Raw genomic sequence first — 23,811 nt, 5'->3', positions numbered from 1 at the left:
ATTATTATTATTATTATTATTATTATTATTATTATTATTATTATTATTATCCCATCTGGCTAATGTGCTATAGACACTTTCCAATTTTTCAGTCCACTGTTATGAAATGACAGAGAGCTTCAACTTCCAATAATACTAGTATCATAATGCAAAGTCTTCTACCCTAGCATAGATCGAAGCAGCCGTCTTGAAAAACATTTCATCAATACATTGAGAATATACACTTCCTTTGCTTTATTGAAGTCAAGAACGTGCAATTCAGTCTATGAACATTTTAAAAGTTTTTCAAATATGGCCATTTAGGTACAAGCATTTGTGACTGTTCCTTTTTATGAACACTCTTTTGCCTTCTCCAAGTATCTTCCTATATATTTTATCATGATATAACTAATTTTTCTTGGATATTATAGAGGGGCTACCTGCCAAGAATCCCTGTCACAATAATAATCTGACAAGTATGGGAATGCACAACTGCCTTCTCTTTGAAGTTTCTCAGCCCCACATAGCACCTTAGTGATGCCACTGGGTATTCCAGCTCTGGACCACAGATGCGCTATACATGATTAGCATAAAAAATCCCGCATTTAGGGCAGTTTGCAATGTCTATCAAGCTGTTGCCATATATCAGTTCAGGTACTGTGCAAGTGCTTTTATGTAGAATCAAAGGAGTCAGTGCAGATATGGGATGAGACAGGACCCAGCATGGTTGGAACAAGATGGAAGCAGCATCTAGTGGCACCATCCCAAAGGAATTTCAGCCATCATAGATCCGTCTTCAGTGGAAAACATCTACATAGTCAGCAGTTTAGTTTAGTATCACCTTAGCAGAGCAGACCTGTCTTCACTAATCCAGTGAGGATGGTAATTATAGACAAAAATATTTTGAAAGCCTTTTACTGATAGTTGCCTCCTCTTCCTCCTCCTTCCTCCTTCTTCTTTTAAGGATAAGGCTATTTGGATAATTGAAGCTATATTACTGAACTCAGAGTACACAGAAAAGCAAATTGCATATTATGGTAGCATGAGATGCATAATAGTACTTAGCTATCTTAAATAAAATCTTACATTAATTATGTGGAAATGGTAATGGACTGAGATACATTCCCTAAACACCCATTATACAGAATGAAGAGAAAATAGAATGTTTTCCAAACCTCCTGGTATAAACAAATAAGTCATTAATGATACAGCCAGACCTACAGCTATGTTAAGGGTCCTTCAGCCAGGCAACTGGTTTCTAAGTTAATTAGCTATGCAGGCAGATTTCAGCAGAGTACAGTGCAGCTGGGAAGACTAAGTGGACCCAGTGGAGAAAATGCAAGTTATCTGCAACTCATTCAGGGCCATGATTTCATCTGTATGCGGTCTCTGAAAGAGGATACAGGGACACCAACAACTTAGGTTAGTATGTGAAAGTGGATTTCTGCAGCATCATGACAGAGCTTGGTACACTTGGTCTGAAGATGAATTTGGTAATCTTAAATGTTAAGAATTGGACAATGAATTCACTAGCATAAGCACTTTCTTCCTTAACTTTCTTCACTAATCAATCCATCTGCTATTTCCTGCTAGTAGTATGGTTTCATCTGCATATCTTAATTTCCTTTCTCCAATTTCCACACCTCCTTCCTTAAATCTAATGTTGCTTTATATATGAATATAGATAAAACAGATAAAGTAATAAGATGCAGACTTGTCTGACCCCTTTGCCGTTTGGAAACCATTCCATTTCTTCATATTCTGTCCTACCAGCAGCCTCCTGTCCTGAGTACAGGGTATGCCCCAGGGCAATAAAATGTTTTGGCACGCCCATTTGTTTAAGGGCAATCCATAGTTTTTCATGATCTTTACAATCAAAAGATTTGCTATAATCTACAAAGCACAGGATGATTTTCTTTTGAATTGCTTTGGTGCACTTCATTATCTGACATATGGTTGCAATATGATCCCTAGTACCTCTTCCTTTCCTAAACTCAGCTTGAACATATGGCATTTCTTGCTCCGTATATGGTAAAAGTCTTTATTGTAGAATTTTGTGTACTGCTTTGCTTGTAAATAAATATAAAGGTCCTGTGGTTACTGCAATTCCTGGTGTCCCCTTTCTTGGGGAGTGGAATGTACATTGAGCATTTCCAATTTGTGGGCCATTGTTTTGTTTTCTATATTTGCTGACAATTTTTATTTGGAACCAGAGTAAGGTTCTGTCTGTACATTGAAGCAGCCCTATTGGTATGCCATCAGTTTCTGGTTATTTGTTTCTCCCAAGTTCTCTGAGTGCAGCTTTCACTTCATTTTTTTAAAAGTCAAGGTTCATCTTCATATCGTTCTTCTTCAAATGAATCTGTCATCTTTTCATCTTTTTATATAGTTCTTCGGTGTATTTCTGCTTGGTCACGTAATGTATTCCCCTATAGATTATAGAGCATCCCCACTCTTCTTTTAAATTTCCCTTTGATTTCTCAGATCTTGTGGATAAGGTCTCTTATTCTTCCATTTTTGTTGTCACCTTCTATTTGTCTGCCTTGATTATTATAGTAGTTTTCCTTGTCCCTGTGCACTTGTCACTGAACAGTTGCATTCAGAATACTGACCCTGTTTTTGTCACCTTTTATTTTTGCTTCCCTTCTGTCTTTAACTGTTTCCTCTTTCATCCATTTATTATATAAAATTATTACATAGTATATATTATACACACACACACACACACACACATATATATATATACACACACACACACACATTATATAAAATGTATTGCTTTCACACATCAACACTAATTGACCACTGTAAAGATCTGAAAGTCCTTTCAAAATTTAGGGCAGGGATCAATATTTTCATCTTTATGGAAACCATGCCCTATGAAGAACAGCTTAGGCAGCTGGGTATATTTAGCTTAGGGAAGAGAAGGTTAAGAGCCATGTTTAAATATTTGAGGATGGCATATTAAGGATAGAACAAGCTTGTTTTCTGCTGCTCCACAGACTAGGACACAGAGCAATGAACTAGGAAAAGAGATTCCACATAAACTTTTGCTTCTTAAAACTTTACAACCATACTGAACTAAGGATTGTGACGCCAAGGTATTTTACCTCTACAGTTTTTACATAATGCAAACTGGCAGCTGCTTTCAATTGCAGTTTATTGCCAAGGGCTTCTTTTAAGACTTCAACAAATTCTGTCAACAAGACCTTCTGTACAACAACTCATGAACACATCAGTTCTATCCTTATATCACTAGCATTACAGTAAAGAACAATAGCATCCAAAATCCACAAAACAATGATACTTTTATTGGGCCAACCAAAATGCACAAAATACATGATGTTAGTACAGTAAAGGTTTCCTAGATTTTACATGCATTTTAGAGCAATAAAAACATAACTCCAAATACCCCCATTTCATCCTAAATACTATTTAAAGGCACAGTTGAAAAATGATGCTAAGCAGACATTATAAACTGTCCTAAGAATTGTACAAATAATAAAGTGAGGGAGCCCATTCCCCAACCAATTTGCAATCTAAAGCTTTTACCACTCTACTAGAAGGAATAAGTAAGCCTTCCCAGTCAAACAATTTCAGGATTACAACAGCTTTAGCTGGAACAGACAAAGATCTTATTACGCAGTCCTCAAGGAAAGAAGAAAATAGGACATATGCTTGAAATTCAAAACCAGAGCACATTATGTCTCAGGTTAACACCAGTGGCTGTTGAAAACTAGCCCACAAAAAAGTATATTAACACATGTCTAGCTATATCCAGCATATATCAGGAAAGGGGCACTGCAGATTAACAGCTGAAAGATTTGGTTAACTATTCTTTGAGGATAAAAATTGAGCATCCCTAATCTAAAATTCAAAATGCTGCAATATCTGAAACCTTTTTAGTGCCAATATGAAGCTACAGGTTTAATGGTTCACTGTACAGAAACTGTTTCATGCACAAAATTATTTAATATATTGTATGAAATTAACATCAGGCTATGTGCATAAGGTCTATATGAAACATAAATGAATTTCATGTTTAGACTTGGGTCTCATCTCCAAGATATATTTCATTATGTATATGCAACTATTCCAAGTTCCAAAAAAAAAAATCAAAATTCGAAACATTCCTGGTCCTAAACATTTCACATAAGGGATACACAACCTGTACTTTTCTTATCTTTAGAAAGAATCAAATCACTTCCAGCTGCCTCTGAAAGAAACAAGGATGATGGCACAGGAGAGATAAGAACTTTTATTTTACTGACTCCAAGTTGAAAATGTCTCAGTATTTCCAAGAGTGTTACCACTCATGTTTGAGAATAACAGTTATGCCCAAACCAACCATCTTGGAAATGAATGTTTCCATGCTGGAAGAGGTCACCAGACTCCCAAGTGTCCTTGGCCATCCTCTTTTGCTAAGTCATCAAAATCTTATGGGGAAAGAGTAATATGTTTCAATACCTAAAGATCTGGTTTTTCAAATGTTTGTATTGAACTCAGGATTTTAAAGTTCTTGATCCAGCTAATACAAGAACAAGATAAAATGAAACTATTTATATGTATCTTTTTTTCTCTACACCCACTTACATTATTTATGACCAATCTAAACATAAGGCTGTCTTCCTAATTCGCTGGTGTGTGTTTTTATGCGCCTTCCAGTAACCTGTCAACTTATGGCATAGGGATTTCTTAGGCTGCAGATACTTTATTAAAATTACAAGGAAAGGGATACTGAATTAGGAAAGTCGGAGCATTGTCATCTTGAAACAAAAGACTGATGTTCAACTGGATTCCAAAAACTGACATGCATCACTCACATTTTTTGCAAGCATCTTGGTGCATTTTAACCTGGTCTTGCACTGGCAACTCCACACTGAACTGCAAACAAACCAACAAGCCATGTGTGTCCACCATTCAGAGCATGCAGAAGAAAGAATTAGTAAGTCAGTAACCTTAAGATGTGCATAAGCCACCTAGGAGTTTGATTCTTTTATTATTATTTTTATAGAGCAGAGGGAACATCATCACAGAGAGTCATTTTTAGACACTCTGAAGTTTAAGAAATCTGTCAATTCCTCATGAATTTCCCATTACTCTGTCAGGAAGAACAGCTTCACTGCGAGGTCTCTGAAGATGATTTAACTATCAGAGTCAGCTCAATAAGAGGTGCTACATGAAGCAGAATATGTGATTCAGTTATCTTAACTCCACTCAGCATCAGTTCCAAATCTTGTTTAATAGCAACTGGAGTTATGCACACAACCACTAAAGAGGGATCTGCAGCTAAAATGGACTGAAGATTAGTTATCTATAGCTGAGTAATAGAAGTGCCAGGAGAGCTAGATGTGTTTTCAAAAGATACTAGGTCAGGTCCATCAAAAAGAGGTCCATTGACAGTTGTTCAGTGTCATCGAAAGGATCCCTGTCCAGTGGACATCCAGTACAGTCAACACAAATATTTCTAAATTCTAGTATCAACAAAATAAAGAGGGACAATCCAGGTTAGATTAATTGCAGTATTTCTGTTTACCAGGATATAGCTTGTTTCCCCTGAACACTCAGTCTCTTTCACTGCTACTGGTCATTAGCTTGTTAGGAAAGATGGTGGCGAGGCAAGCTGACACATTTCACATCTTTCCCCTTCACATTTTTGATGCTTTGTCTAACTGGACAAGGAAGCTGCTAGTGTCTATTGTGTGCTGAAAGGAATTAGTGAGTCTCCTAGCTTCCTGAGCACGTCTATTAAGCAGATGAGTGTTCAGAACAGAAAGTAGCAGGGGAAAGAAGGAGACAGAAAGAAAGAAAGAGGATGAGCCGTGCAGCCTTGGATTAGTTCAGTGCGAAGCAATTCCCGTGGTACCTAGAGTTTCCTGAGCAGCATCCACAAAGTGACTTTCTGCACGGATTGCTTTTACTGGAAATGAGGGGAGAGTAGAAATATTAGACCAGATGGCTCATGCCAAACAGGAAACTGTGATCAACTGTAAAAAATAATTGGGAAGGCCATGTTCATAATGGATATTATGGACTAAGGTGAGTTTTTCTTCTGCCTTGTGCAAAGCGCAATCAAACAGGGTGCATAGAAAGCCTTGCAATCCAAAATAGTGCTACTAAGAACCCCTTCTGCATTAGAAATGGGAACATTACTTCCTCAGTCAGCATATTTATTGGTACATGGAGCACTTTGGGTGTTCATGTTTTCATTCCCAAGTTAGCTTGATATGGTCAGGGTTTCTTTTCTACAAAATATTGACCAATTCTGACATTTTCTATGCTCAACAGAAATTGAGGTATTTTGTCTCCCAAGAAAACACTGAAGTGGTGGTGGGGAGGGGGGACTGCAGAATAATTTTATTTACATATCCAGTATCTGTTGTTGTTGTTGTTGTTGTTGTTGTTGTTGTGTACCTCCAAGTCATTTCCAACTTATGGCAACCCTAAGGCAAACTTATCATGGGGGTTTCTAGGGCTGGGAGTGTGCAATTCAGCCATGGTCACATACTGGATTTCCATGGCTGAGCAGGGAATCAACCCATGGTCTCCAGAAACACAGTCCAGTGCTCAAACCACTACACCACATTGGCTCCAGTACGTATTTACCTTCAGTTCACTCCAAATTCTTGCAGTTTTCCCTTCCTAAAAGTCCACTGCATTTATTCTGTAATGTTTGTAAAAATCTACTAATTCAATCATCCAGAAAAAATAAGGGAGTGGAGTACATTCCCCATAAATTCAATCCATTTATATATCCCAGCTTTGCTTTTGTTGTGTGTCTTCAAGTTGTTTCCGACTTATGGCAACCGTATAATGGAATTTGTTCAGAGGCAGTTTGCCATTGCTTTCCATCTTTACTTTTGAGTTATTTTGGCATTTCTATTCCTATCTGTTCCTCATTGATTATTGGTATTTTTGGTTTGTTTACTTGATAACATGTCCACCTTTTCTTTGGCATGAGATGTTTAAAAGCATGAGAAAGTACAAAGGCTAAGAATTACGAATCCTACAAAAGCATGTCAGGGAGACTATAGACAGGTAATCTATGGATGCCAGCTGTGAAAGCTTTTGACTTCACATGTTAGGGAGACCTTTCTTGTCTAGTATAATGTGCTCCATAGAACAGGGCAAAGGAAGACATCATAAAAAAACTCAGACCAAGTACCATTCCATTTCCCTTTGCTTTTTTCTTTCTTTCCAGGACTGTCTAACACATAACAAAATATTTTTCTTGCCTAGTAGAGCTCAGGGAAATGCTGAGCATCACAACGCTACTTGAGTTGTTACTGGTACTCTACATGGCAGCACAGATGGGAGGTTACTGTGTATGCCACTTATTTCTGTGGTCTCATTTTCTTTTAGCAGACAAGGTTATGGCTCTATTGCAATGAACAGACGTTCTAGTCTCATGTTCACAAGACGTTCAGTTGAAATTCAAGGTACCAGACCATTTATTTTCTGCCATTAACTAGTTATTCTTTTTTTTAAAAAAATCAAGAGTTTGGAATCAAAAATGCAAAACCGAACCCAGCCTTTGAGGCTAACCAACGGGAAGCCAATGGGAAAATGAGGTAAGTAACCTTCAAAATAATACTTATCTCCCCACTCCTTTGCTTTTTTGCCCTTCTAAATAGGAAGCTTCGCTGCACATACTTTATTTTTTTAAATCTTTTAGTAGTAATTATGTTTTAAATGTGGTTTTACCCATTTTAACAATTTTTTGAAAATCATAATATTATTATTTAATTCTTTTTCAGCTTGTTTTAATCTTGTTTTAAACTTAATCGTGTTTTAAATTCCCGTAAACTGTCTAGGATACCATCATGAGAGAAAGATGGGGTATAAATGCAATAAATACATAATTAATAAATACAGCTTGGCCAGCCAATTGGTAAAATTATTACATAGTTAATAATTCACTGATTTACTTAGTCACTTCTATTGTTTCTTCTATTATTACTGGATTTTATGTTTTAACGTAGTGAACACTACCCAGAGAACTCTGGTTATCAGCCAGTCTAAAAGTTCAGTTAGTATTAGATGCTTCCATCAGCTCCCTCCTGCCCCGAACCAGATCCTTGAACCTTCTAAGGCCTGCTGTGACCAATTTAACAACTTCTTCGCGGATAAAACCTCTCGGATAAGCGAAGGTCTTAACACTGGCATTAGGGCAGAACCCAGAGCAGAGGCGTCCAGAGCCTCCGTGGACTCTATTAAACTGGATCAGTTTGAGTTGGTTAGTACCAATGATGTGGACAAGATCCTTGGAAGTGTTCGGAAGACAACCTGCTCTCTCGATCCCTGTCCCTCATGGCTAGCGGCTCAGGGGGGACCGGTGGTAACTTCATTGTTACACCAGATTATAAATACATCTTTGAGGGATGGGCAATTTCCATCCAGCTTAAAATTGGCCATTGTAAAACCGCTGTTAAAAAAGCCCTCCCTCGACCCCCTGATGCATAACAATTATTGGCCAGTCTCGTTGCTGCCATTTTTGGGGAAGGTGATCGAGAGGGCGGTTGCAATCCAGCTTCAATCGATCTTGGACGATACGGATTATCTGGACCCATTTCAAACCGGCTTTCGGGCGGGTTACGGGGTTGAGACGGCCATGGTCGCCTTGGTCGATGATCTCCGTCTGGGCATCGACAGGGGAAGCGTGTCCCTGTTGGTGCTCTTGGACATCTCAGCGGCTTTCAATACCATAGACCATGGTATCCTTCTGGAGCGCCTGGCAGAGGTGGGAATCGGGGGCACTGCGCTCCAGTGGTTCCATTCCTACCTCTCCGGGAGGTTCCAGATGGTGCAGCTGGGAGACGTGTGCTCCGATAAGAGGGCCCTTACATCTGGGGTCCCTCAAGGAGCCATTCTGTCTCCCATGCTTTTCAACATTTACATGAAACCGCTGGGAGAGATCATCCGGAGACATGGGGCGCGGGGTTATCAGTACGCTGATGACACCCAAATAGTCTTCTCTATGTCTCCGACTGCTGCAGTGACTGAAGATGGCATCTCTCCTCTTGTGGCCTGTCTGGAGTTGGTAATGGGCTGGATGAGGGAAAACCGACTCAGTTTGAATCCAGAGAAAACGGAGGTGCTCGTGATAGGTTCCCCCAACCCAGGGATGGCAGTGGTTCCACCTGTCCTGAACAGGATCACGCTTCCCGTGAAGGACTCGGTATGCAGTCTAGGGGTGCTCCTTGATTCGTCCCTCCACCTTACAGCTCAGGTGGATGCGACGGTCAGGAGCACCTGTTATCAGCTTCGGCTGATTCGCCAGCTGCGTCCCTTCCTGGACCGGGGGCACCTTGAAACGGTAGTACATGCTCTGGTAACCTCTCGTTTGGACTTCTGCAATGCGCTCTACATGGGGCAGCCCTTGTACCATACCCGGAAGCTACAATTAGTGCAAAATATGGCAGCCAGGCTGGTTACTGGCATATCCAGTGCCAGCCACATAACACCAGTGCTCAAAGACCTGCACTGGCTGCCTATTCGCTTCCAGGCGCAATACAAGGTGCTGGTTATTACCTATAAAGCCCTAAATGGCTTGGGCCCAGGATACCTTGAGGACCGCCTCTCCCCATACAGTCCGCCCCGCTCTCTCAGAACATCTGGGCAGCAGTTATTGAGGGTCCCAGGGGCCAGACTAGCCTCCACGTCTAGGAGAGCTTTCACCATCTCGGCCCCGACCCTCTGGAATTCTCTGCCCATTGAGCTCCGCTCGGCCACCTCCCTGGCCCAGTTTAAAAAGGGGCTTAAAACTTTCCTGTTCAAGTCAGCATTCCCTGACACATGCCCCAATTAGCTCTTCCCCTCCTATGCCAGCAGTGGCAAGCTGGTTAGATTGTTTTAATGCTATTGTATTGTTGTATTTAATTTTAGTTGTATATGTATGTTATTTCTATTAATGTTTTATAATGTTGTACACCGCCCTGATTATATAGAAGGGTGGTATAGAAATAAATTTTTTATTTATTATTATTTATTATTATTCCAGAAAATGAGAAAGAATAAATAGAAACACCCCACGTCTCTTATGACATCTAGTTGCACCCCATGACCACTTCTTGATTTAAATAAGCTGTTCTAAAAAGTGACAGCTGCTTTCTTCCATAACAATCTCTTCACCACATTTCAAATGCAGAAGGGGAAATCCTGTTTGGTTTGCAAGAGAGGGGTAATTTGAACTTGGAGTCTGAAGCATCCATTTTGGTAGCAGAAAGGCTGGGAAGAATCCCTTCTGCTTTGAAACCTCTGCTGCAAGTTCAAATGGAATCCACCCTCTTATTCTCAAAGACATCCAACTCCATTTTTAAATTATTTTTTATTTTTTGTAGCAAGCACCAAGAGTCTCTGCTTGTGAGAACAGACCAATACCAAATAAAATAGTGTACGATGCCAGCCCATCTCCTGGCATAGTAGTCCTATAAGTCAGACTGACTAACATGCATCCATACACCACAAATCTCCTGAAGACTCCCAAATGTAGGATAAATGTTTCAAAATGTTCAATTCCCCCAGACTGAAAGATACTGAAGAACAATGGGTTGCTGTTTTCCTGTGTTGGCACCTTCAGCATCAGCCAACCCCCATAAGTCTGATTGCAGCTGCTTTTATTGTCATTCTCTGATAGGAAAAGACACGAAACTGGACTATGGCATCACCAGCCAGGAGCCAGAATACTTCCACATACACATGTTAATATTGTGTATTTCTATGATAATTGTCAGCAAATTTGGGATCCAGATACAGGTTGAATCTCTCTTATTGTGAAATCCAAAATATTCCAAAATCCCAAATTGTCCACATGGATGACTGAGATAGTGACACCTTTGCTTTCTGATGGTTCAAGGTACACAAACTTTGTTTTATGAACAAAATTATTTAAAATGTTGTATATAAAATTACCTGCAGGCTATCTGCATAACATGTATATGAAATATAAATGAATTTAGTTGTTTAGACTTGGGTCCTATCTCCAAGATATCTCATTATGTATATACCAATATTCCAAAATCTGAAAAACTCTGAAATCCAAACACTTCCAGTCCCAAGCATTTTGGATAAGAGAGATTCAACCTGCATGCATGTGTGTAGGGGGGGCACGCACATACACATATGCATACAATAAAATAATATCACATTTTACAGGAGGAATTGGGAACCTGTTATTGATTCCAACTGATCATGACAACTAGGAATTAGTGTGCAACAACGTCTGGAAAACCACAGGTTTCCCAATACAGCATCTTTATATAACATGAATGTTATAACTCTCTCAAGGAATCAGGCATATAAGCATGTTACAGAACATATGGTAAAACTAAAACCACCTAGTTTGAAATTTTCAATATTTTTGGATGAGTTCCTTACATATGGCCTAATCAATTGATAGGGTTAAGAAGCAAGGTACTTTGGACATCTCTGGTAGATCAGCTGAAGCATGAACAGCTACAAAGGCACCATAGAGAGCAAGGCAGTGGGAATGGGAGCCCATGTGCTCTGACAGGTACAGCTAGACTGACAAAACTTGGCTACAAATTTTTACTCAGCCACGAAGCTCAGCCACTGCTTCTTTGGCCAAAGAAATTATCTCAGCCTAGCTATCTTGTATGATTGTTATGAGCACAACACAAGGAAAAAGAACAGGAGATGACAGCTGAACATCAGGGAAACATGGGATAAATACACAACATAATACAAGACAAGACAATAAAAACAAGAAGACTGGAAGTGGGGAAAAGTCAAGGAACAAGTCTTTCTTCCTCACAAAGTGCTTCAGAAACACAAATACAGTTGGCCCTCTGTCTCCACAGTTTCCTTATCCACAGATTCAATCATCCACAATTTGAAAATATTCAAGAAATATATAAATTCCCAAAAGCAAACCTTGATTTTGCCATTTTATATAAGAGACACCATTTTACTACACCACTGAATATAATGGGACTTGAGCATCCATGGATTTTGATATCCATGGGAGTAGGGATGCCATAACCCTGCTGTGCCCGTGCTTGTAACGGTTTTTGCAGTTTGGCACGGTCACGGTCCGGTTCACTCTAAATCCTGGGTTTGGTCCCAGCCAGCAGCCATCGCGCCTAAAGGGAACTCTCGTCCCCTTGAGGCTGGCTGGCCAATGGCACAGCAGCTGGAGCGGAGCTGTTTCCAGCCCCACTCTGCCATTGGCCAGCCTCAAGGAGGAGGTGGGCCCTTGGAGGAGGAGGAGGAGTGAGACTCTGGGCCAGCCAGGGGGAGGGAAAAGCGCCCTTTCTTAGTGCATGGCAAGGAGAAGGAGGAGGGGGAAACAGGAGGAGGAGGAGGAGGAGGAGGAGGAGGAGGAGGTGGGTGCCCATTTTCAAAGGTTTCCCCCCCCCAAGTGCACTTTCTGTGTACACAGTAGAGTCTCGGTGAAGAAGCATGGGACATCAGATTGGGGACAAAAGTCCCTCGCCTTGCCTCCCCCTTCCCTCCTTCCCTCCTTCCCTCCTTAGTTCCCTACTTACCTTCCCTGCTTGGGTCAGGCTTCTCCCTTTGTCCTGAGGAAAATGAAGCCTCTGAGGAGAGGCCTGGGGCTGTCCTCCACAGCTGCCAAGTCCTCGCCTTCCCTGCTCCCCTTCCCTTCAAAGGGCTCCAAAAAGAGCCCTTTGCAGGAAAGGGGAGGTCTGGGAAGAGCAGGACCGGGCTATTGCCCAGGTCTCTCCTCTCCTTTCCTGCCTTCCTTCTCTTCCCTCCAAAGAGCCCTTTGGGGGAAAGGGGAGGTCTGGGAAGAGGAGAGTGGCCTCGGAGGACAGGCCTGGGCCGAGCACAGAAGTCCCTCAGGAGCCTGCGTCCTCGGTCTAGGCTTGTCCTCCGCTGCCCAGGCTTCTCCTTTCTGGGGATTTCCTCTCCCCCGAAGGGGTTGGGGGGGGGAGGAAAGTGAAACTGGGAGGGAGAGGCTTGGATCTGCTTTTTAAAAAGTGTCCTACATTTGAAAATGTTGTCCTACATTTGTCCCGGTTCGGAGGTCCTGATTTATGGCAACCCTAATGGGGAGTGCTGGAACCACACATCAGCAGATACCAAGAGCCCATTGTACCAACAAGGCCCCTTTGGTTTAGCTGCAACAATATCTTTACCACCTTTTTTCTTTCCTAGATGAAAGTGGGGATACTTCTCACTATGGTTCTTCCACTGGGCTGCATTGCTTGTTCAATTAATGAGTTAGATTAACTGAATTTCAAGAACATGTTGATGCGCTAAAGAGGTGTCCCTAATAGATAAGGCAGCAGAATTTTCTTTAAAAGAGAACAGAGGATATATCTATGACACCAGCTGCTACACTTACTTGTATTATATATAAAAGGAACATTATGAGAAATCTTTATTCTCTCATATGCACATGTATGCAGATCTTATAGGTTAATCCATCAAAGAAAATACATAATACTGAATTTGCTAACATCTTATGGACTGGACGATAGCCCTGATTTTCCCACATTGGTCCAGCTGAGTTGTATCATGTCCTGCATCTTTGTGTTAGAACAGAAATGGGGGGGGGCCTGTCTCTCAGTGAGCAGACCCCTCAAACATCAAACTTCTTCAAGAGAACCATTGTTTGAGGTTTGGTGGGCTACTTAAGGGAAACTGTTCTATGGTGGCAAGACAGAAGAGCTTTCTCCACCTAGTCAAGTACCATTAACCAAAATACTGGTAAGCAGATTTTACCTCTTCTGTGCCAAGGTATCTTGTTTCTTTCTTGGCAGCACAAGTAGAGGAATATTAAACATACTGGCCAAAGAGTAACTGAACAATCTCTTAAAATATGTTCACTATTTATACACTGGTCAAGCATGGAAGGAAGTCTCCACCTCTTCTCTATCAGCTTCATTTCCTGAAGCCAAATATTTTTTCAGGCCAGAAGGCAACCTTCAGTGCAGCAGCCACCTGCCTAAGAGAAGAAGATCTGGCTAGCCGACAGCCAGTGTGATCCATGCCTTCAGAACCTGTCTTTCTGAGGCAAAGAAACTGTCACTCAGTGCCATCCACTAAGGACAGGCACATTACACTCCACATCAAGCTGGAGAAGAGTGGCACACATGTACTTACAAGCCAACTAAAGTTTTAGGGCACAGAAGACATCTCACACTTTAAAATCTCACACTTTAAAATCTAACAGCACTATTTACTCAAGTGAGTAGCCCTAGCTGAATGTTCGCAACATCCTTACCATGAGGATTTTCAAGACCTATTGGAATGTGGATTTTTCTAATATATTATCCACTCTTGTCTCCCACCTTGGATGTACAGAAATATGGTGCAAGCTTCTTCTTTTTTTATTAAACTGCTACATCGTAAGGCCAAACTAAGTTTACACACACTACCTATCACCATCCATTATAGCACCTATGTCTCCGCAGTACCATCTAGTAAGTGAAATGCACAATGTCACATCATTGTGTGTAAAATTTACAAGAGCAGGGGGTCTGAACACAATAACACTACACACTTATTTTGTTAAAAGTTACTGGAGAAGAACAAATTGACAGCAGTCACATGTCATGTTGGGTCAGCTGCATACTCTCCAACTGACTGGGCTCCCATTTTCCCTCTTTTTCCTCAGCTTACATCAACTGCTGCAAACTAAATTCAAAGTCCAAAAGTACTCAGCTGACAGAGCAGGATGGGAAAAGAGGAACAGACACTACAGCTTCTCTTGGATTATGAATTCTTCCTCATTAATAACTGTTGCCAGCTTGACCATACTCTGATGTTGCTTGGCCCCTTTTTTGTCTCTGAAATACTGGAAGATATGCTATAGACTTATTTGAAACTGTTCTCTCCTAGCACTACAAACATAATTATTACTCCTGATAGGTATAAACACAGATCAACAACCAACTGGCAAGCTTGAGCCTTGTTCCCACTACGTTTAAATCTGGATCGTGATCCAGGTTAAACGGGCATAGTTCCCACTAAATCCGATTTCAGAAATCGTTTCAGAAAGGGAGGTCATGCTATTTGCCCATTTTTGCCCATTTAACCCATGCCAAAAATACGCTGGGAAAATGGGGTATTTTTTTGGGCTGAATCGGTTTATTTAGAAATAAATCAATTCAGCCCAAGTGGGAGCCAGACGGATTCAAATCTGCCCTGGTTCCCATTGGCAGCCCAGCCCAGGGAGGCAGCAGGCATGGACCGGTCTCTCCTGGCCCCCAAATCCCCGGCCCAGCCTCCTTACTGGCTTCTTTGGCCGCTGACCAGGTTACCTAGGCTTTTTAAAAAAATTCCCACAGCTGGGGAGGCCACAAGGAGGTCTCAGAAATGCCGGAAGTCTTGCAACTTCCTTCCTGGCTTTCCCCGGGCTTCTCTGAGACCTCCTTCCAGCCTCCCCGACCACAGGAATTTTTTTAAAAAGCCCAGGGAACTTGGCCAGTGGCCAAAGAAGCCAGTAAGGCAGCTGGGCTGGAGATTTTGGGGCCAGGAGAGGCCAGAGATGGGCTGGGCCATCAAGCTCCCCCCCCCCCCCCGCCACTGAACCGATTCCTGAAACCAGTGCAAACATAGTGGGTACCACATTTTTTCAGAACCGATTTCAAAAATTGTTTCAGGAAATGGATTTTCTGGTAAGAGGGAACAAGGCCTAGGTTTTTGGAAACAAAAAAAAAATCACTCTTTTCCTAAACCACAGCTAAAAAGAAAAAAAAAATCGGAGTTAGCAGCAGCTTTGGGTGTATCCTTGAGTCTCAGAACTGGAGAAAAATGAGATATAAATAAAACAAAATAAGATTATAGTCTGCAGCAATATTGCATCATCTGAAAATGAATAGTATTAGAAAACAAACCTTTGGGGGAAAATTGGAATCTTTACAGTATAGGTGGAGAAACTTTTTATGCTGAGAATGGCACTACATCAGGAAGGGTTCTCTTGGGGGCTGTAATACAGAGGTGAAGTCAGTGGCAGGTGAGCCAAATCCAAAAGTGGGAGGCAACAAACCTCATGGGGCTAACTATTTTTCTTCTATCACACTGTTTCCCTCTTCTGTCTCCAAACATTTATCTCTTCCCAAGCTTATATTTTCTTTCCTTGCCAATTTTGTCTCTCTTTCCTCCTGTCCCCTCCTGCCTTTCTTCATTCCTTCCTCCACTCCTTCCAAAGTGGGAAAGGGTACATACAGGCCTGACAAAACTCCTCACTGACCAGATACCACATGGTAGTTCCCCATCCCTGATTTACAGGATACAGACATCCCAAATGATCAGCCCTAGGACATATATTAATGGAAGTCCTGAACATGTCTAGTTCAGCATATCTAACATCTGACCATACCTAACAAAATTTGCTTCTCAGTATGCCAGTTATTACTAAGGACCAAGTTGCCTTACTATTAAAGCATACCTCGGGGTGTGTGGGGGGGGGGGGCTGGTAGAATACTATCTGAACAAGCTGTAAATAATCTTAATCTATGGCCTTATGGAATTCTGCAAATTATAATATTTGTGAGCCAGATAAGTGTGAGCACTTTGATAAGTACAAAGAAATGTACACATCTGCAGTACCTAACACTCTTATAACTCCAAAATCATCATTAGGAACACAGGAGAGAGCACATGTACTAGAAACATGCATCTCTAATTCTGACAAGTAAGAAACTTCCATATCCAACTCCCTACTACTGACCTGAGTGAACCAACTCAGTTTAGTCCACAGTCCAATAGCCTGCTAGCAAGAAAGCAAATGCATAGTTGTATTTCCTTCACATACAAAACATGCTACAAAAATGCTACAACTGCATTGTGCCCAGCAGCAGCAATAATTGCCAGAAAAGCTACAATTTACTGGATCAGAAACATAAATGTGGAGATGCAGGTTTTTTAATGTTACAGAAATCTACATTTCTTTAAGGGTCTGAACAAGCTAGCTGACCCTTTGAAAAGGGGGCTGATGTGCCTTTTGTGCTTTGCTCACAGTGAGGACTTACTTACTGTGAAACAATGATGTGTGACAAATGTTGGTGGGTACATGAATATCCTTTCTTTCATTGCTTTTGGGATCAAAAGAAAGGCAGAAATACAGGTGAGGGACAAAGGGAATGCAAAGAATGACCACCACCTCTTGTTATTGCTCTAAACCTCAAATTTGGGAAAGGCAAGTTGAAATGTGCAATGTGAAACTGTTATCTGCCCTTTCTACTTTCTGTACAGGGATGTATCAGCTCTTCCTCCAGAGCATTTACAACCCAGTTTTTTCCAATCCATTTCTGAGTGTACATATGCCACATCTCAACCTTGGTTTTGATGCTGCCGCAGCCCCCACTCCAGAGGCTCCACTCAGCTAAATGGCGCTTTGCCACTGGAAAGAAGGAAAACATGATCAAAGGATCACCATTACAGGTAGGTACAAGGCATGCGGGCATAGGTCTCATAAGAGGGGACGAGCAAGTTGAAGGTTTACAATGTTTATTTGAATGGCTCTCAGCTCCTTGTCGCCACGAGCATCACACGCATGACACAAGGGAACAAAAACTTAGAAAGAGAAAGAGACATGAGAATGCATGAGAATGGACTCTCTAAAAACATACAGACCTTGGAGATGGTTCAGGCTGTTGCTCTTTCCTTAAACAGAAGCAAAAGTATATTAGCAATGAAGTCAGGTGAGGAAAGCATACTACATATACAGTTAAAGACAGAAAAGGACACAACACAGACATAACACAGTGACATGGCAGGGGCCTGAAGACTATATAGAGGAAAATTAAGAGATGTTCAAAGGTGCCCAAACAAAACAAGGTCAAAATAAAGCTAGAAGCACTTTTAAATCCAACCTCTTTTGATGATGGGGTTTGATTAATGGTCTCTTTACCTATTACAATGAAGGGCGGTATTCCAGAGGTTTTTGACCTATAGCTCACATCAGCCCCACCCAGCCTGGCCAGTGGTATGGGACTGTGGAAGCTATAGGCCAAAACATTGGAAAGACCAACAGTATTGCATCCCTATCCTAGATAAGAGTCATTCTCCTTCTCTGTATTCCAGATTTGAAACATAACAATGGGAGATGTTTCCCATAACTGTCACAGATGTATGGAGCTGGATCGCAGAGACAAAGTAACTCCACTTATCCATTGTCTCCATTTCTGTGTAGTGTATACTGTATAGTGTATATGTGAACTGACATACCTCCTGACTATGCTGGGGATTGGGATCTGCAGGAAAAATCCACCACTTGTCAGGCTAGACTTGAGGAGCAACACAGTGGCTTAAACATATTAAAAGTATTAACTGCAGTAGTCATGTGAAGGCTCCTAGTGTAGTCACTTGTAATATAGACTCTGCTGCCCCAAAAGAGAGAGAAGACCATTGAAAATGCCTTATAATTGTCAAGAAATCTTTGGTGAAAGAAGGCAGGTGACAGAGGAGACAGTATACCTCTAAACCAACTTGCCCAAGAAAGGAATGCATTTTGCTAGGCAGAGAGTACAAGAAAAGGAAAGGAAAGACAAACCAGAAACAGATGATAAATGCAGAATGTATTTTATTGTGTAAGAATGCCAAATATATGTCACCAACAAATCTTTTTCAAAGGCAATACTTTTACACAGTTTGCCTTTCAACCAAAAGATCTGTCAAAGTTTTCTTTACAAAAGAAAAGCTCCTCAAGGAATGATGAAAAGAAATAAACTATACTATCCTTGAAGAAAACACATTGGCAAAAGACAATATTCAAGTCAGTAAACTTTTAATTTGGCACCTTTTTAAAAAAGAATCTATTCAGAATTTTTGATTCTTTCACCTGCTTTCCTTTTTTAATTTTAGTCAAGCAACTTATCATAGCAGTATTACTAACCTGAAAGTCAGTCCAGATTTGCTCTTCAGGTTCCTCAGCAGCTCCAGTTGGTTCAAAGGAGGAATGAGCCTAAATTGGAGGGAATAATAAAATGGAATAAAGTCATATTCAGATAAAGAAACAAAAGCTTGGCAAATTCTGGGAAACCACTTCCTTCCTTTGCATTTCTGCCTCAGTTACATCATGTACATGCAGGCAGAGGAAGCTAGCTTTTCACAATTTAGGCTCTTTTTAGGAGCACCCCAAAACAGGAACAAAGTAGGAAGTTATGGACCCATTTTTTTTGTAAGTCTTAGATCTGTATTCAGCTTGCTTTGCTTAGCCAAAGTGCTATCATTTTCCATTTAGGAAAACATCCTTGTAGTTTCCATGGTCTTGGAATATGCTAACTGTTGTTGTTTAAATCCTGATAGAGAAATGTTGCTAATTAGTCCAAGGGCAAGACTAAGTCCTATCAAGAACTCCCTGCTTTTACAACCCTTTGATATGCTGTTTCTGGGCTCATCTACACTGCCTAGAATATTCTGGGCTGTTCCTGGAGTATTCTGGCCCCAGAGCTGCCCCAGATTCCACCAGCACCTCCATACTCCACAGTGATGCCAAGCAAGTGTCTATACATGCGTCCCCACTGTGTTGCCCAGGATTGCTGCAACTGGCACAAGTCACTCCTTCTGAGTTCAGAAATGAGATGCCTAGGTTCAATCATAAGACTGGGTGCCTTGTTGTGGGCTAAGAGGGAGTGACTTGCATTGGTAGTGGCAGTGGCAACACAACAAGGACACGTGTGTAGCCGCTCAGTGTTGCTGCAAAGTGCTCTGGACTTTCCTACAAAATCTGGAACAAAATTTTTAACCCGATTTAAAGGAGGGATAGGGCAGATTTGGTGGGGAAGACAACCCATACTCAAATTGGGGATTTGGCCATGCATTTTTGGCCTTAAAGTCTTGCAGAGAGGGAAATGGCTCCAAATCTTTGCTGTTCTTTTTTGGATGCTGAGCAAAACTGTCCATGTCATACTGTTGTTGCTTGGAGATCAAGACTGATACTGGGCTATTTTCAAGGCAATGTTCCCACCCTGCCCTACATTTTATAGCATTCTCTTTACATTATAGTAGGCCTGAAGGCCTGTTTGGCCTCAGGAACTTCCTTCCACATCATCTCTGCCTTGGAAGTTGAGGCTGATAGCAAAGCTCCAAATGAAAACCTTTCATGTAAAATGCATGCTGTAAAAATATGAAAGCATTCTGTGTGTGTGTGTAAAATCAATGTTGTAAAAAGCAGTGTTAGGGAACAGGGCACTACCTGAAAGCTAAATCAGTGCAAGTAAGTAGAGTGGAGAAGAAACAAGTGTTGAAAGGAAGACCTATTTCTTCATACTTCTATGAGATCTGAGTGCTAAAGTCTCACAGAGTTTCTATGCCTTTTAAAAGTTCAGAAGCAGTCAAGGTTTTCTCTGCACTGCAACATTATGATGGAAAATGACTGCTCTTCTTCAGAGGCCTTGCCTAGTGGTGAACACCAAGCAACATAAAGCCTGAGGTTTTCTTTCTCCTACTAGCCAAGCACAGTATGTGCATGGCCACTCCACCTCTTATAAACATTAGAACTGGTGGGTGCGTTCCTGTATTCTATTACTGTTCATAGCCCTAGTCAAGGCAATGCAGGTAGACATAAGTCCCGTGCCTGTTTGTTTGTTTGTTTGTTTACGGTATTTACCCTCAATAAATTTAACTCCAGAATGAAAGTAGCATCTGATGGGTGCTCTCACTTGTTTTTTATGGCCCTCCACCAGGCATTCAGTCTGACAGTCTCAGTTTTCAGAGAAACCAATAGTTCTTCAAATATTGAAGAATCTCAATATTCTTAGAGATTCTTCAATATTCGAAGAAATATTAGTTTCTCTGAAAGCTGAGACTGTTGGACTGAATGCCTGGTGGAGGGCCATAAAAACACTGTATGGGACAGAAAATAAGCCAATATTTTTTTTTATATTGGAAGTACTGATGAAACATGCAAGATTTATTTTAGTGCTGTACATTATTTAAGAGCTGGAATTAATACAAGGACAAAGTCTCCTAGTCTGAATTTCCTTACAAAACTCATGTTCAATGCACCCAATAACTGATATGTTATTATAATGAAATTGTAGATAGATAGATAGATAGATAGATAGATAGATAGATAGATAGATAGATAGATAGATGACAAATTATAGGCCTTGTATTTTCAGCTTAAAGTCCTGAAGAAAGGGAAATGACTGCAATGTGAGGTTTTTTGTTACTGTTTTAATGCCAAACAAAACAGTCAGTATTGTGTCATATCTATCTATCTATCTATCCATCTATCTATCTAAAGACTGCAAACTACTTTAAAATTCAATAACAAGTCAACTTTAATGCATTCCTGAAAGATAAATGTGGGAAATAAGAACAAAGCAAATTGCCCAAGAACTTTTTTCTGAATGCATTAGCTCAAAAAACTGTGGTGTATGATTGAGCTCTGTGATATTATAATGTTCCCTCTCTTTCCAGAAAAGGTGTCATTTAGTTTTCAAAAAGCATGCTTCATAAAATTAAAAAAAAAGAGTTAGGCACAAGGATTCATACAATCACTGGGGGGGGGAAATAGTACAGTACATGCAACTCAACACAACTTTTAAAATTGCTGGCCTGGTCCATTGGCTTTATTATGCACATTACTCATAGAGATCTAAAGTTTTCTTGATATCGCATATATAAATAATAATATCATTTGCTCACTGCACATAGCAAAGGGAACACAGGTGACCAATTACAGGAAGCACACATATTGTTAAGGCGAGGTCAGGATAGCTGGATCATGCCCCAAAGCGATCAGTTACAATACCATCCACAAAATCACAATATGGGCAGTACAAAACAATATACACTCTCACAAATGCACACGTGCACACCATAAAGAACTCATTTTATTTGTTATATAAAGCAGTTCCAAGAGCATAAAGGGAAGAATATGCGAGAGGGTAGACAAAAGAGAAGGGAGATCAACAGATCAGGGAGGAGAAAAGAGAAAGGATGTTAGGGTTAAGTGCAAGTATTCTGAAATCCAGACTTAAAAAAGAACTACCTAAGACTGTTTTCTGTATTCTCTGGGGCTACCATTGCTACCTGTCTTTCTACTTACCTGTTTAACAACACAAAAAGGAACAAAGAGAAGAAATGAGGACAGATACAAGGAGCTAAATGATGGATTGCTCCTTTGTTGTTGAGCCACAAACTACATCCTTTTCTAATGTGAGTGGAACTAGTAAAGTCACTAATATATTTTAGAGAGATGGAGAAGAAATGAAAACAGGTGTAACATTCTGCAAAGCCAGCTCTTGATGGTGCCAGTTGGTTAATACCAAGAATATCTCCATGTCCCGTGTTCTGGAGTAAATTTGTGATTGAAAAGAAAAATGTGTAATTCTTTTTAAACAAGGTGAAGGAGAAATGTGCAAATTAATATATGTACAATGCTTAAAAAAAGAAGAATGGACAGCCTAACTGATCAGTGGCAGCCAATATGACGACTGATCTTAGCATTCACCTTGCTGTAATGTCAATCTCTTTTGTTCTTCACAAAGTGAGACTGACACTGTGGGTGAATAGCCCACTGTGGCTTGTATTCTTCAAATCTTACATCTGTCTTCATCCAGGTGAAGAGAGTGAGAGTGAGTAAGAAGGATGAGAGAAGGGGTAAGAGGAGAAATAATAGAGGGAGGGAGGGCTGGGTTGGATCAAGGAGCTGTCTTCCATGAACAGAAGGGCTCCACTCACCAAAGATCTCTCCATCTGATCACTGGGGAGCCCCTACCAAATATACACTACTATTCATCCCATTCAGAAAAGTCATCTGACTTTCTGTGAAGCATTTTCTGGCTACTAGAGAAGTTGTCATGAGGAAGAGGGGGCAGGAACTCCATTTCCAACAGCCTAGCTGTGGAGAACTAAATCCAGTAGGCTGTATCACTAACATGTCTGATACTGTCACAGACTTTAATCAGTCAGAATATATTTTCAAATTATGCATCTTCATATTTTAAGTAGTCTGATGAAATTCAGTTTTGTGACATTCAGAAGTCTGCATGCTTGCTCTGAGCCAGGAATAGAAATCACACGGCTCTCCAGCTGCTGCTGTATTAAAGTTCCTAATATTCCACAGCATTGCATATGTTGGCTTGGGCTGCTAGAATTTAGAGTCCAACAATTTCTGAAAGGCCTCACCACCCCAATCCATATAAACCTAGATTAACCACTAAAAATGTATTTTCACCATGTTTAGCTCTTGTTTTGGGGGAGAGAAACCTAAACAGAACCCGTTATCTACTCAATAATTTATGTACAGAAGAGCCATAAGATATTTCAGTTCCAGAGCTCTTTTCCAAAGAAGCTAAGAAATTGAATTCATTTTGCACATAACTCATATTTAGGAAGAACTAGACTCTAGATGTAGCTAACAGCTTTTTCTAAGATGAGCTTTTCCAGTTCTGCCAACTCCTTTTTAGAATTTCAACAGCTATGCCCACTTTGACACTATTTCATCATGAAGAACCTGCTCAACTTCTGCCCATTAAATCTGTGCCACTATATTCTGCTTTGGTCAGGCCCCAACTGGAATACTGTGTCCAGTTCTGGGCACCACAATTTAAAAAGGACATTGAGAAACTGGAGCGTGTCCAAAGGAGGGCGACTAAAATGTTGAAGGGTCTGGAAACCGTGTCCTATGAGGAACAACTTAGGGAGCTGGGGATGTTTAGCCTGGAGAAGAGAAGGTTAAGAGGTGATATGATAGCCCTGTTTAAATACTTGAAGGGATGTCATATTGAGGAGGGAGCTAACTTGTTTTCTGCTGCTCCAGAGACTAGGACCCAGAGCAATGGATGTAAGCTGCAGGAAAAGAGATTCCACCTCAACATTAGGAGGAACTTCCTGACAGTAAGGGCTGTTCGACAGTGGATCACACTCTTTCCTCAGAGTGTAGTGGAG

At 40.9% G+C, this 23,811-nt stretch overlaps 1 protein-coding gene across 17 annotated transcripts in view; it reads right to left on the bottom strand.

Moving 5' to 3' along the window:
• KCNQ2 (potassium voltage-gated channel subfamily Q member 2) overlaps positions 1-23,811 on the bottom strand; it is a 146,353-nt gene that overhangs the window by 21,983 nt on the left and 100,559 nt on the right. For 9 of the 17 annotated variants that reach the window (XM_042463859.1, XM_042463852.1, XM_042463856.1 and 6 more), the window contains 2 exons: positions 18,806-18,874; positions 17,545-17,574 (listed from right to left, as the gene is read on the bottom strand). In XM_042463859.1, the coding sequence (XP_042319793.1) occupies positions 17,545-17,574; positions 18,806-18,874 (99 nt within the window). Of the gene's footprint in view, positions 1-5,845; positions 5,900-17,544; positions 17,575-18,805; positions 18,875-23,811 lie in introns of those variants that run through there. The other 8 variants (XM_042463860.1, XM_042463849.1, XM_042463850.1 and 5 more) reach the window with 5 other exon arrangements.

This window comes from Sceloporus undulatus, chromosome 4 (genome assembly GCF_019175285.1).
Source record: "Sceloporus undulatus isolate JIND9_A2432 ecotype Alabama chromosome 4, SceUnd_v1.1, whole genome shotgun sequence".
Classification (NCBI taxonomy): domain Eukaryota; kingdom Metazoa; phylum Chordata; class Lepidosauria; order Squamata; family Phrynosomatidae; genus Sceloporus; species Sceloporus undulatus.
The sequence above is the reverse complement of the archived record's forward strand: the minus strand, read 5'-3'. Positions and strand labels throughout refer to the sequence as shown.